At 35.4% G+C, this 15328-nt stretch overlaps 2 protein-coding genes across 3 annotated transcripts in view; one reads left to right on the top strand and one right to left on the bottom strand.

Moving 5' to 3' along the window:
- The window catches only part of HESX1 (HESX homeobox 1), a 39797-nt gene extending 38394 nt beyond the window's left edge, over window positions 1–1403 (bottom strand). The window contains exon 1 of the mRNA XM_086367380.1: window positions 1291–1403. The gene's annotated coding sequence lies outside the window, so the exon portion shown is untranslated. The remainder of the gene's footprint in view (window positions 1–1290) is intronic.
- Window positions 1–15328, top strand: part of APPL1 (adaptor protein, phosphotyrosine interacting with PH domain and leucine zipper 1) — a 34462-nt gene that overhangs the window by 15282 nt on the left and 3852 nt on the right. The window contains exons 8-21 of one of the 2 annotated variants that reach the window (XM_086367360.1): window positions 916–1062; window positions 1955–2037; window positions 2759–2917; window positions 3541–3729; window positions 6541–6583; window positions 7972–8028; window positions 9439–9530; window positions 9922–10104; window positions 11444–11496; window positions 12088–12262; window positions 12364–12400; window positions 13246–13392; window positions 13968–14018; window positions 14308–14397. In XM_086367360.1, coding sequence (XP_086223486.1) covers window positions 916–1062; window positions 1955–2037; window positions 2759–2917; window positions 3541–3729; window positions 6541–6583; window positions 7972–8028; window positions 9439–9530; window positions 9922–10104; window positions 11444–11496; window positions 12088–12262; window positions 12364–12400; window positions 13246–13392; window positions 13968–14018; window positions 14308–14397 — 1506 coding nt within the window. Of the gene's footprint in view, window positions 1–915; window positions 1063–1954; window positions 2038–2758; window positions 2918–3540; window positions 3730–6540; window positions 6584–6657; window positions 7091–7971; window positions 8029–9438; window positions 9531–9921; window positions 10105–11443; window positions 11497–12087; window positions 12263–12363; window positions 12401–13245; window positions 13393–13967; window positions 14019–14307; window positions 14398–15328 lie in introns of those variants that run through there. The other variant, XM_086367361.1, reaches the window with a different exon arrangement.

Genomic DNA, 15328 nt, shown 5'->3' with positions numbered 1-15328 from the left:
GAAGGGGACAAAGCTAGAGGGAATCCAATGAAAAGGTACTGGAATAGTTTGCAAAGGTATTAGAAGAGCCTCAGATAAGGTTGCTATTGAAAGTGGAGAGGAAGGAATACTTTTCAGAGATACTTCGTAAGTAGAATTGACAAGACTTATGGTAGGAGGAGGAACGAAAAATGAGTCCTAAAATTCTTGGATGATGGGATGGATCCAGGAAAAATTAAGAGAGCTAAGTAGAGGAGCAAGTTTTATAGGGAGCATACTGTCTTCAGTTGTATACGTTTTTAGCACACACACACATAAAGAACCCCCCTGTAGATCTGCTTCGTCTGACAACTGAGAGAATGAGGGGCAGGAGATAAAAGCTGGGGAGTCATTGGTGTATTGGAATATTCTTGGTACTTGATTTGGTATTCTAAGGAAAGCAGGAAAAGAGAAGAGACAGAATGTATTATGAAACAGGTGCTCAATGAGTATTTGTCATCTGAGTACAACAAGGGACATGGTTTAAGTGTGGGTGAAGGAAAACAAATATAAGAAAAGAGGCACAGTAGGGAGAGAACCAGAGAACTAGGAGGAGAATGGTATCCTGTGAACTCAAAAAGGTCAAAGATTAATGGCTAAGCTAAACCCAGACTGTTGTTTGCTTTTCCTCCAGGCTTTAGTTCAGTCACTATACCATTCTCAGTTATTTGCAGAATTCTGCTTTTAATGTGCATTTTAAAAAGAAAATGGTTGATAGTAAAACAGGAAAACTATCTTATCCAATATTCTGCCGGATTTTTATCTCAGAAAATAAGAAAGCTATGTACGATTGCTGGCAATGCACTTTTTTCCTTGGATAGTCTCTTCCCCTTGGCCACCACTAAAGGTAACTTAAAATCAAATAAATAATTGTATTTTTAATCTTTTCACTCAAAGGTGAAGTATGAAGTAACAGAAGATGTCTACACTTCCAGAAAAAAACAACATCAGACCATGATGCATTACTTTTGTGCGTTAAATACTCTTCAGTACAAAAAGAAAATAGCATTGTTGGAACCTCTACTTGGGTATATGCAAGCTCAGGTGAATAATGTACTGTGTTTTGGTTTGTAACTGTCCTAAGAACTTTCTTTTAATTTTGATTTTTATGTTAAATGTAAAGATATTACAAACTAAGGTCAGAATACTCATTTTTGTCTGTTTTTAAAGCATTTTTAAAAATGTCGTCAGTGTGCTAGCTTAAGGAAGTTAGAAGGGTTTTCTTTGCAAATGAAGATTTCAGATATTTTAGGGTAAATTAAACACACTTACCTTGGATTTAGACCTTGTCCGTCTCAGCTGAGGACGGGGAACAGAAAGCTAAAGGAACTTCCGAGCTACTCCTATTGCTCAAGCTTCCCAGTCACTCTTGTTTTATAATAAATCTGAAAGAGAATGGACATGCTTGAGTTTGTCTCATGTTCCTTGCATACCTCCTGAGTTAAACTGGATAAACTCCTAAGTATTCCAAGAGTGGTACATCAGGAAGGAGGCTAGAAAATTAAGTTTGAGTAACATAAGACAAAATGGCAGTGCCCTAAAAGGAAGAGTTTATGAAATTTGAATATTCCTTTGAAAATGAGTGCTTATTATTCCTCTGATATAAAACCTACTTACCTTTGTAGTAAACATGAAATAGTTTATCTGTGTGACTTACTTGAAATGTTTGAAAATACCTTTTCTGATTTTAAAAACTTACCATATGTATGTGTTACTGTATAAGAGGATGCATGGTGAAATGTAAGTGTAGTCTCTTCAGTGACTCTGCTCAGTAAAAATCACTGTAAACTGCAACCTATTTTTACACAAATGGGAATAGCGCTTTTTACTTACCTATGTATCTTGGCGATTGTGTATATGATTCACTCTAAGTATTTTGTTTGTGTGTGTGTGTTTCTGTTGTTAACCTTCCCACTCCCACACCCTCTTGCTCCAGATAAGTTTCTTTAAGATGGGTTCTGAAAATCTCAATGACCAACTGGAAGAATTCTTAACTAATATTGGAACAAGTGTACAGAAGTAAGTATTTTCTTCCTTAAAACTGAAAATGAAGTTATGAGAATAAGCTAACAGCTAAATACCATAATCTAAAAATATTTAGCACTTAATTTCAGATGGGCTGTTTTCCCTGCCATAGGAGTGTTTCTTGAGTGGCTTGTGGATGCTTCTTGGTTTTCTCAACCATCTTTTCCACAGCATTTGAACTCTGAATTTCATAACAGTGTCAAATCGGATGGTATTCTTATTGATTTGAAACTATGTTTTGTGTCTGAATATAACAGGCACCTAATAGTAATTATCCATAAGTGAATTATCTTCACAGTTACCTGAATTGTAGAGTATGGATGGGAGATTATTAAATAAATCTTGCTTTTCCAAGCCATGAAAGTTTAAAGAGAGAAAAAGCAGTTCTAATCAGCTTCAAAATCCTAGCAGTCATGTGGTTAAACTGTGATATGGAGAGAGATGAAAATGATTACTGTTTAAAGGCACAGGACAGAGCAGTTTGAAAATTCCTCCAAAGTGAGTCATTCGGTGTGGATTCACTAGCTTTGGAATTTGGTATTGTTTTCAAAATATCTAAAGTTTCAAAATGTAAAGCTGCTATAAGCATGCTACTTTAATCAGCCACGCTACTGCTGTTCTTTAGGAAAACATACAGAACAAATATACAGATAAATGAGATTGGTGAGGTGTTCTTTGTTGTGGTTGGTAGTAAATAATCTGTTCTCTCTGTTAGTGTTCGCAGGGAAATGGACAGTGATGTAGAGACCATGCAGCAGACAATAGAGGACTTGGAAGTAGCCAGTGACCCCTTATACGTGCCTGACCCAGATCCCACAAAATTTCCTGTTCATCGAAACTTAACCCGAAAGGCTGGGTACCTTAATGCTAGGAAGTAAGAAAACTATTGTTGTTTTCATATATTGTGTATCAGTTAAGGCAATAGCAAGTCAATATAATGTATAATTGATATCTCCAAATTGTTTTGATTTTACTAAATGTAGAATCTTTTTACTAATAAATGGAATTAGTATTTATGTCAGCTTTTTGACAAATTAGGTACATGAGTAATTTTCAAAAGTAAAATTCTATTTAGATTTTTATCAAATGATTTAGAATTATTTTAAACAGTAAAACCAATTAGAGTTTAAATAAATGGCATAACAAGTGAATGTTATGATAATCATTATCATAATTTAAAATATATGTAATCACACCATCAAGTCAAATGTTAGTTTTTACCAGAAGAAAGGATAAAGCAAGTTAACCCTCAAAGTAAAATAAATTCTTTTGAATTTATTTCCGTGAATGTTGGACAGTATTTTATGGAGCATCATTATAATAGCTATAATTTGATCATTTCTAATCTTGTTTTGGAAATATATACATGCACACTCATGCAAGGGGGTCAGCATATATGAATTTATTACTGAAAAACTGATGTTTATGTTTTTTAGGCACCTTGGTGCCTTTTTACCTGGCTTGTTATTAAAGAATAAATGTACTTTCTTCATTTAGTAAAACAGGCTTGGTGTCATCTACCTGGGACAGACAGTTTTACTTCACGCAGGGTGGAAACCTAATGAGTCAGGCCCGTGGGGACGTAGCAGGAGGCCTGGCCATGGACATAGACAACTGCTCAGTGATGGCTGTGGACTGTGAAGACAGGCGGTACTGTTTTCAGATCACTTCTTTTGATGGCAAAAAGTTAGTATATTTCTCTACTATTAAAAAAAAAAACTGTCATATCTTAAACTACTGAAATGTAGGATAATTCCTTTGCATTTGGACATTGTGTAGATGTTTTAGAATTATTATGTATTAGGATAATTTTTTTTAATTTTGTAGAAATTAGTTGAATTTTCCTTTTTGACTTGCATAAATGATGTCTTAATATTTTGAGGCTGTCAAAGCAAGTTTATGCGGTAAAGACGTGTGATTTCACGTTAAAAGATTGGTCAGTGAAAGTCCAGCATGGTGTCGGGAAGGCAGCACAAGTTAGTATAAAGAGTTTCAACATGGGGTCAGAAAGTTTGAATTCTGGATCCACCAGCTACTTTATAGTCTTAGACAAGTTACCTAACCTCGCTAAGCTTCATTTTTCTACTTGTAAAATGGGGGGAGGGAGGATCTTCATTTCTGTTTTATAAATTGTTATGAAGACTAGAAATCTAACATATGTAACGTGCCCAGTGTGTAGTAGGTGCTAACAATAATATTTTAAACTGTTAATCATATATTTCTGATCATATTAATTATTTAGGCCATTAATGTTTATATGCCATGTTAAAAACTTCTGTTACCTTTGCATTAAACAAGAATTCCATAAAATAGCTTTTAAAACAAATTTTTGAGAAGCACAGAAAAAATATAAAAGGCAGTATGAAAAAAAGTTATAACCTCACTAACCAGAAGCAACAATTAACTTTTTGGTTATTGCCTTACAGTTTTTATATTTTATTCTAAGTACATTTTTTAAATAGCTAAGAAAATACTGAATGTTTATTTCATGGTCCTTCTGTAAATATAATGGATGTCAATTACTGTGTGCCACTTATGACACTAGATGTTGGGAGTCCCTGTGTTCATTTGTCCAAATTACCAAACTGTTAATGTTACTGGATGTATTTACATTTTTATATTTTCAGTTTTCTGCTAATGCTTAACATGATTTCCCATTTCATATTCCCAGTGTGATGCAAAATTAGCGAAAACAATTTTTTTTCCTAACTCATAAAATATTAACCTCTATAGATGAACCTAGCACGTATAATACAGAGTGAGGTAAGCCAGAAAGAGAAAGACAGATACTATATATTAATGCACGCATGTGGAGTATAGAAAGATGGCACTGGTGAACCTGCAGGGCAGCAATGGCAATGCAGCATAGAGAACAGACTTGTGGACACAGTGGGGGAAGGAGAGGGTGGCACGAATTGCGAGAATAGCGTGGAAACATACATTCAGCTCAGCTCAGTTCAGTTCAGTCGCTCAGTTGTGTCCGACTCTTTGCGACCCCATGAACCGCAGCACGCCAGGCTTCCCTGTCCATCACCAACTCCCAGAGTCCACCCAAACCCATGTCCATTGTGTTGGTGATGCTATCCAGCCATCTCATCCTCTGTCGTCCCCTTCTCCTCCTGCCCTCAATCTTTCCTGGCATCAGGGTCTTTTCAAATGAGTCAGCTCTTCGCATCAGGTGGGCAAAGTATTGGAGTTTCAGCTTCAACATCAGTCCTTCCAATGAACACCCAGGACTGATCTCCTTTAGGATGGACTGGTTGGATCTCCTTGCAGTCCAAGGGACTCTCAAGAGTCTTCTCCAACACCACAGTTCAAAAGCATCAATTCTTCGGCACTCAGCTTTCTTTATAGTCCAACTCTCACATCCATACGTGACTGCTGGAAAAATCATAGCCTTGACTAGACGGACCTTTGTTGGCAAAGTAATGTCTCTGCCTTTTAATATGCTGTCTATGCTGGTCACAACTTTCCTTCCATGGAGCAAGCGTCTTTTAATTTCATGGCTGCACTCACCATCCGCAGTGATTTTGGAGCCCAGAAAAATAAAGTCAGCCACTGTTTCCCCATCTATTTCCCATGAAGTGATGGGACCGGATGCCATGAGCTTAGTTTTCTGAATGTTGAGCTTTAAGCCAACTTTTTCACTCTCCTCTTTCACTTTCATCAAGAGGCTTTTGAGTTCCTCTTCACTTTCTGCCATAAGGGTGGTGTCATCTGCATATCTGAGGTTATTGATATTTCTCCCAGCAATCTTGATTCCAGTTTGTGCTTCATCCAGCCCAGCATTTCTCATGATGTACTCTGCATATAAGTTAAATAACATATACATTACCATATGTAAAATCGATAGCCAGTAGGAATTTGTGACACAGGGAGCTCAACCCAGTGCTCTGTGACGATCTAGAGGGATGGGATGGGGTGGTGGAAGATGGGAGGAAGGTACAGGAGGGAGGGGACATATGTATATCTGCGGCTGATTTATGTTGATATATGGCGGAGGCCAACACAATATTGTATTCTCCAAAAAAGAAGAAAATATAAACCTACATCTCCTTGTGTTAGTGATTAATATATTGAAAAGTTTTACTTAACAATATTCAAGGAAAAATAGTAAATAATGAGGTAAAATTAGTGTTTTCTATTAAGACCACTGATTTATATTTGAAATATATGTGGTGAGTGTCAGAAAGTTGAAATGCATTGTCTTAGTGCCAGTGTCCTTTTCTATAGTCTGCCTTCTGAAAACCAGCACATTTCTTTTTTGGTACATCTTGGCATAGATCGACAAAGTGAAGAGTTGGTAAAATCTAAGTCCTGATACCTCTGGTAGTTAAGTCTCCTAGGTTACATGTTTTCTGTTGTGTTTTGGTTTTTGATACTGATTGGTTTTATGTGTATCTTTAAAGGTAAAAATTTCTCATTCATGTTAAAAGTACTTTAGAAAAAAGTTGAATGTCAGACTTTTGGTTTGGTTTTTTTTTTTTTTTTTTTCAGGTCTTCAATTTTGCAAGCAGAGAGTAAAAAAGACCATGAAGAGGTAAAATTTTATCTATTCATATTTAATTTCTTTATCATCACCTTAAGCTATTTTTCTGATGACAAGATATATTGATGTGTTCATTTTAGAAATTTGGGAAATCGTGGTTAATTTTTTCATAAAAGTCAATTGTCCCTCAAGCAACATTCTTAAGTTTCACATGGAATTTTATAAGTGGACCTGTAAGTAGAGAGCTTAGAGATCACTGCTTGCTCTCCTTTTAGAAGCTCAGATTCAGAAATAGCCTTGTGACTGCTGCTTTCTGGCAGGCTGTTAGTATCATGAGGCTAGAGTTGAGTTTATTCCCTTCTCTTACCAACCCTCTGAGACAGTATTTGCTGCATTAAGAACATAGTAGCAGCAGATGTAGCATGGCAGTAAGCAACTAAAGTTTAAAACCTTGGGGAAATGAAAGAAAGAAAAACAAAAATTTGGGAGTGTTTATTCTTCCTCATGACTCTTTTGTTTTTGGCTCCACTTTTACTTGTAGTACACCAAATATGGAACGTAAGTTACTACTAAGAACTGACAGTTGAAAAACTGTGTCTTGAGAAATCTTCAATGAAAATATACTCTTAAGTTGATAATGAGCCATTTTATCTGGTATTATATAATTGTCTTGGTAGAAGACAATGTTGGAAATTACGTAGAGATCAACTTTTATTTACTTCTTACAGAAAAGAGTAGGTATTAAAACCTGCTTTTGGTCTCTGAGGAATACGGATATATGTCTGCTCTTTGCAGGGTTTTTACCAAACACAGTAAATATTAGGTTAGTTTTGTGAGGCTCCTCTGGCACCAGAATCCTTAAGAGTGAAGCAGAGGATGTGGGGCAGCGAGTGTTTTCTGTGTTATTTATAAACCTGAAAGGGAAGTATGTAAAATACATTCACAAGGAATATATTTAGCTCTTAACTTTTTTTACATTGGTATTAATCATGATATCTGAGTTCAGACTGTTTGATTTGCTCAGGATTAGAGGAGGATGTGAGAATCCCGGGGACAGGGGAGCCTGATTGGCTGCCGTCTATGGGGGTCGCACAGAGTCAGACACGACTGAAGCGACTTAGCAGTAGCAGCAGCAGTAGAGGAGGATGTGATATTACAAAGACAAATACAGACTATTAAATTATAATTTAATATGACGGCTATATTTTTAATTAAATAAATGTGGGATTTAAAAATAACAAATCTCTTCAGTGTTCTGTTATACCTTCAAGTATTATACATATATATGCTTTTGTATATAGGAAGGTATCTTATAAGAAAGGCTATATGTTACTTCTACTAAAACTTCTATGTTAGTTAAATATTGAATACTCTCTTTTAGAAGGGAAGCACTATAGAAAAAAATGCTAATCATATTTTTCTATTTTTTCCTCTTGCAGTGGATCTGTACAATAAATAACATTTCTAAACAAATATATTTAAGTGAAAACCCAGAGGTAATATTTTTATTTTATGGTATCCAGATCTGGCAAAATTTAGTAATTTGGTGGTTTATATGGCTTTTATTACATTTTCTCAAGTTCTGTAATCTTTTAACTTGCTCCTGAATGTTTTATAATGATCTTATGAATTTAAGAAAATCAGTGCTAACTGTAGAGGAGTCTTTTGCTTTCACTAACTTAATTTCCTGCCAATCTAGATTTTTCTTTCTGTTATGTCCCTTGGAAACAACAAAAAATTAAAATGCAAATTAGATGACTTGTTAATATCTAGGGAATATAAAGTGAATACAGAGTTTGGATTTGAATAATTCAGACTTATTGTACTTTTATCAGAAGTCAAAGTTTTAATATTTTTGACATTATCCAGAATTATTTATATTAATGAGAGAAGAATTATTTAATCACTTTGTGACAGTGTGTCACAAAGTGATTAAATAATTCTTCTCTCATTAATTTTTGCCTAACTATAAGACACAGAAGTGCAAAAATGTTTTGTGATTATTTTTTCTAGTGTACATACTGTTTTATTTAGCTTGAGTTTTAAATAAGTTTTAAATTATTTAATAAGTTTTAAAATATTTCTTATGGAAACTTTTTTCAAATCTGGCCTAAAAATATCCATATTAACTTTATCAGTAAATACACAGATATTTCTGAGCATAAATATATTCTGTAAAATTATGTAAACTTCAGCATCATAGTCATATACTTAATGATTTTGATTATTTCTTACTCCTTTTAAATTTCTATACTTAGCAAGTTTGAGTGCACATATGCTAGGCACTGTACCAGGTGCTAGCAATACAAACCTTAATCTAAAAAATCTGGGAGTTAAAATTTAAAGAAAAAACAATATTTCCTATTATGTATACTAGTAGAAGGAGAAGGCAATGGCACCCCACTCCAGTACTCTTGCTTGGAAAATCCCATGGACAGAGGAGCCTGGTAGGCTGAAATCCATGGGGTCGCTAAGAGTCGGACACGACTGAGCGATTTCACTTTCACTTTTCACTTTCATGCATTGGAGAAGGAAATGGCAACCCACTCCAGTGTTCTTACCTGGAGAATCCCAGGGACGGGGGAGCCTGGTGGGCTGCCGTCTGTGGGGTTGCACAGAGTCGGACACGACTGAAGTGACTTACCATAGCATACTAGTAGAAAAAAATCAGGCTTTTCCCTTAGATTTATAGGAAGAAAGAGGAAACTTAAGTTATAATGTTGTGAAGTTAATTATGTATCTTAATACTAAGGCTAGAAAATGTGGAACTACTTTAGTAACTTTTACAAAAGTACAATTTAAGTTTACAACTTAAGTATAACTTAAGACCACTCTGAGAATTCAGAGTTACATTTAAACTGTTGGTTTTCTTGCTTTACTAATTAGTCCTTTTTTTAAAAAAATAGGAAATTGCTGCACGAGTAAATCAGTCAGCTTTGGAAGCTGTCACTCCTTCCCCATCTTTCCAGCAGAGGCACGAGAGCCTGAGGCCGGCAGGGTGAGTTACCGGACTGTGGGTTATTTAAAAAGAACTATATGGGCTATTGAAAGTGTTAGCAAACACTTGGATTTTAGCAGTGCTAGTTACATTAGTACAAAATAGTTCTAGAAAATGTACTTTCAAATTGGTGAATTCACCAGCAAGAGCACTAAATAAATAAGGATTCCAAATTTCCTTAGTGTTTATCCCTAGGTTAAAATGATTTATTTTTCTGAATTTAGTAATTGGAAAGAAATCTTTTGATCAAGTAGCTGTGATTTGGGGTTGTATTTATTAAAATTTGTTCTTCTCATCACTTTATAAAATTATTTTTTTTTCTCATGATTTCAGTGTTTAATTTCCAAGAAAAAACTAAATGCAATGCCTTCTTGTTTTCTTCTCTGCTTAGACAATCTCGGCCACCCACAGCTCGAACCAGCAGTTCAGGATCCTTAGGATCTGAGTCCACAAATTTGGCTGCCCTCTCTCTAGATTCTCTTGTTGCCCCAGATACCCCAATACAGTTTGACATCATTTCTCCTGTGTGTGAAGATCAGTCTGGCCAGGCAAAAGCCTCTGGCCAGGGAGGCAGGTGGGTGATAGGTCTGTAAAGCTGTAAGGCTTATGAGTCCAGTTCTATAGTTGAGAGCCATCTCTCACATATCTTGTGCAGCAGCTATGTTTTTTCTGTAATTACCTAACAGAATTTTGATAGTTGAAAAGGAATCATGAAGGCTTTTCTCTGTTTTTGCCTCAGTTAAATGAGTTCAGATAATTTAGTTTTAGAAATATTCAATTCTGAATGGTTTATCAGATCTACTTCTAAGGTATTTACTCTTAAAATTACAGAATAAAGGTGACAGTCCTGTGACAATACAGTTGATATCATGACAATATTTTAATGTATGAGAGTAATATATATGTGCCATAGGTTTATTGGAAAATGTTATCTTGTGTTAGAATAAGAAATCTCCAGCAAGGTACTAAGACATTGTCATGCTATGAATTATTAGTGAATTATCTTTATTTATATAATGATAAATCCTTATCAGAGTAGTTAAAACTTTATTATGGGTGAGGGAAATATGGCTTAAGGCAAATCATTTATTAAGTAGGTTGGACACTTAATAAATTGATAATATAGTAACTGGCTGTACGTGACTGAGGCAAAGAAAGAATAATTTACATTTGATCATAGGAATATACTTAGCATTTGATATAATAGGTCAGATACATATTTAGGGAGATCAATTTCATGTTATCTGAAAGCCAGTGTTATCTTAGAACCATTTAGCTCTCTGTTTGCTTATAAATCCTACTTTGGATTGTACTTTTCTTCCTTTATTGTGGGTGTGTCATGACCCAAGCACAATTAGGGAGGAAGTTGCTTCCATCTCTGGTTAGCTGTTCTTCTTGCATTCTGTTATGGTGCCTTGAGAAATCAGGTCTAATACTAGAAAATGTTCAAATTATTGTAGTTAATTTGCGTCACTTACTTAGAGGACCTAAAAGGTTCTCCCCCCCCCCCCACAATCCAAGGAAATTCCTGGCATTTTTCTCATGTAACTAAAGTTGAAGCTAAATCAGCCATTTCTCTGTCCTGGTTTATTTAAATTCAGGAACTTGCAACATGGTTTATTATGATGTTGATTTTTGTATGTTTATGGCTACACATCCTATCTGTCTACATTTTCTGAAATATAGCAGCTTTGAGTTCAGCCTATTAGTGTGAGGGCAGGGGCCTTTGTAACAAGTAAGTTGGTCATCAGTAGTGTTCCTTAACAGGAAGGGGTATTTTTGAGCTTTTAAAAAATGTGTGTACAAGGTTTTCTGACTGTTAGTTTTTAACTCTGGGTTCAGTGATTGAGATTGCTTCCCTGTGGCTCATGGTGACTGACCACTGGATCATAATTTTTTAAAATACTTTTCAGGCGTACAAATCCATTTGGAGAATCTGGAGGAGGTACAAAGTCTGAAACTGAAGGTAAAATAAGTGTAGTATTCTTATATTTTAGAGATTCTCAGAGCAGTAAACTGCGAGAAGAATTTGTTGTTTACATTTGTTCTGCTGTATGTTTTAACGGTATCTTCACAGTTTTTTCTTTTTACTCATAGTGCACTTAAAGCAACAGAACTTACTCAGACTTAAGTTTTCATTATTCACACAAAATTATAGAATATCATACTTTTGACCTCATAGTCAGATTCTCATTGTATAAGATATCCTTTGACCTTCCTAACAGCTATTTTCTTCTGGTTCTGGAGCATAATTATTTTTTTTCTTTTTCCCATACTTATTTACTTTGATATAATTTCAGACTAACAGTAAAGCTGTCAGAATAGTAAAAGGAATTATTTTAACTCAGAATCACCGGTTGCTTAAGCATAATCTTTTGCTGTTGGAATTTGAGATCTTACTTTTTCTGTAACATGAACACTGTAGTTAGGAGTTATTTCTGAGTACTTCTGCTAGAGTGAATATTTCACTGGAAAACCTAAAGAAGGCAGTGTATTTTTTCCCTAGGAAAAGAAATGTGGGATTTAAAATTACATAATGTACCTTGTTTTGTTGTAGAGTCTATTCTTCATCAGTTGTTTATTGTCCGATTCCTTGGTTCTATGGAGGTGAAATCAGATGACAATCCAGATGTTGTTTATGAAACAATGCGCCAAATTTTAGCTGCCCGGGCCATCCATAACATCTTTCGTATGACAGAATCACATTTATTAGTCACTTGTGATTGTTTAAAGTAAGTAGTAACCTGTCCCTCAAAAAACTGTGGGGAAAAATATTTACATAATTTTAGCATAATTAACATTTTTCCCCTAAATTTTATTTATTTATTTATAGGTTAATTGATCCACAGACACAAGTTACAAGGCTCACGGTGAGTTCTGCGTGTTTAAAGCTTTAAGTCTCTTTGTACATATACACATCTTATATCTGATAATCCTGATTCTGTATATTTGGATATGGAAGCATGAATTATGATTGATTTTTAGGTGGTTATAGTTGAGTTTATGGCCATCTCTCCAAAAAAAATTGTAACATTCCATGTAGTTGAAAGAATCAGTGCAGTCTGGTGCGATATTTACTATTTATATTTATCCGTCAGTTAGGGAACATATAGCATACACTAAAGAAGGTAGCTCAGATAGTAAAGCATCTGCCTACAGTGCAGGAGATCCGGATTTGATCCCTGGATCAGGAAGATCCCTGGGTCAGAAAGATCCCCCGAGAAGGAACTGGCAACCCTCTCCAGTATCCTTGCCTGGAAAATCCCATGGACAGAGGAGCCTAGTGGGCTACACAGTCCATGGGGTCACAAAGAGTTGGACACGACTGAGTGACTAACAAAGAAACTAACAAATTAAAGAATTAAAAGGCCAGCATGGTTGAGTTTATTTTATAATTATCTATTTTGAAATAGCTGCAGGTGTGTGCTTGCTTAATCATTTAATAACAGAGACCATATTTATTACTGAATTTGACTTTGTAAAATGTGTAAATGACTAATAAATTCAGTATTCAACAACCTTTTAATGTTCCTGGCAATCCAAACCAAATGTGAGATTGTTTGTTCTTGGATTACCATTCTGTTAAGAAAAATGATTGACTCTAATGTTCTGTTTATGCTATTTAATAACTAAGTACGTGAGTTTGTCATATATAGAAGTGCTGTTACAATGGTCTGAAAAAATCTCATGTTTGCTTCTGATGTTTTCTGTGCAGTTTCCATTACCCAGTGTAGTTCTGTATGCTACACATCAGGAAAATAAGAGGCTTTTTGGATTTGTTCTTCGGACATCAGGAGGGAGAAGTGAAAGCAACTTGTCATCAGTCTGTTACATATTTGAATCAAACAACGAGGGTGAAAAGGTACTTGGCTTTTCAAAATGTGTTTCTATTGTGAAATATGTGTCAAAGTTCTTACTAAGATTTCTGGATAAAACTCCCAAACTTTGTCTAGTCCAACTGAGTTGCTTCACCAAAGCCTATTGTTTTGAAGAGAGCTGAGCTGATGGGTTAGGCTATCTGACTCCACAGACCTGTGTCTTCCTGGCCATTGAGAGCTGGTGCAATCTTCTGGCTTCATTAACTTGTCTTGGGAATCCAAAATATTCCCATAATCAGCCATTTCCAAATATCTCCAGCTTAGAATAGCAGCAGTAGCTGCTTGCTTTGTTCTTTGCAGCTTTACCATCTTAGTGATGAATCTGAGATAATAAGAAGTGAGGGACTTGAAAAATGTGAGAGCCAATGGTAGGAGCTCACAGACTGAAGAAAATACACAGAGGCTTGGTTTTGGGGCTGGAACATTCTTAAATCAACTTTTGTTTGAAAAAGTGTATTATAATGAGTTATGAAACTAGTTATATCAGCCATTTGGATACTTGAAATTATCACTTTGATGTATGAACTGTCTGAGTTTTTCTTACATTTTCCCTCTTTAGATTTGTGATTCTGTTGGATTGGCAAAACAGATAGCATTGCATGCAGAACTGGTAAGAATCTAAGATACTTAATTATCCAAGAATATTAACTCAAGTAATACAAGAGCTCTCATATTAACAAGTAAATAAAAATGATTTTGCTATACAAAGTTAACAATAGATGCTATTGCTGATATATAGCATTTAGAATTTGGATAAATGGCTAACATTAGGATGTAAATTTTTGGTGTGCTTTCTCATATAAATGCAAATAATAATTTGAAAGGTTACAAAGGTAATATTAATTGAAAAGTTAGTTATTTCATATTTAATTCATCAGTTGTATTCATCTATTCTTCAGGATCGCAGGGCATCAGAAAAACAAAAAGAAATAGAGAGAGTAAAAGAGAAGCAACAGAAAGAACTCAGTAAACAAAAACAAATTGAGAAGGTATGCAGTCTTAATGTCTAGATCTTCTCTGACCAGGTATGATGTTTACAGAGAGTTTCCTTAATTCAGCACTGTGACTTTCATATTGGAATTTTCAAGTGAAGGTTCCATTTCCACTCGCTTAGCTACGTCATAAACATGATTCACAGCATAGTAGAAAAGGATGACATCTGTCTTCTTGGCTTCACTGCTCGGCTTGTGGGATCTTAGTTCCCCCACCATGAATGAACCCGGGCCCTCAGCTGTGAGAGCGCAGAGTCCCAACCACTGGACCACCAGGGAATTCCTGACATCTGTCTTCTGATACAATGTTTACATTATAGTTATATTGACATGTAGTGTGACTTCTTATTCTTCAGTCGCTAAGTCATGTCCCACTCTCTGCAACCTCACAGACTGCAGCATGCCTGGCTTCCCTGTCCTTCACTATCTCCCGGAGTTTGCTCAAACTCATGTCCATTAAGTCAGTGATGCCATCCAACCATCTCATCCTCTATCACCCTCTTCTAGTGTGACTTGCTATTTAGCAAACAAACTAATATTCCAGTGAAGGTTGGAAGGTTGTCTCCTCAAAGCAGGTTTTTTGAGAGGAGATATATATGGCTTTCATCAAGGGTAGTTAAAGTATGTATGTCTGTATATACTTTCTCTAGTTTATAGTGAGAGATAATAATGGCCTGAATGTAAGTTGTTAACTGTAAAAATGCAGATGATAAAATGTTGACTTTGATAGGATTTCTGGAATGGTGTCAAAATATACGTTGGTGTTAACATTGGTTTGTGTAGTCTTTGTTTTCAGTAAGTTGCCAGAATTATGCATACGTATTTATGACAAAAGTATGGGAGTTGCTCTCAAGTATGTATTTAACTGCTTAGTTTTCCATTTGAAAAATTAAATTAAATTAACTCAGTTTCTTTTCTGTCTTTTCCA

This window comes from Bos grunniens, chromosome 22 (assembly GCF_055505025.1).
Source record: "Bos grunniens cultivar Pamir isolate PY7600 chromosome 22, Bosgru_T2T1.0, whole genome shotgun sequence".
Lineage (NCBI taxonomy): Eukaryota > Metazoa > Chordata > Mammalia > Artiodactyla > Bovidae > Bos > Bos grunniens.
The sequence above is the reverse complement of the archived record's forward strand: the minus strand, read 5'-3'. Positions and strand labels throughout refer to the sequence as shown.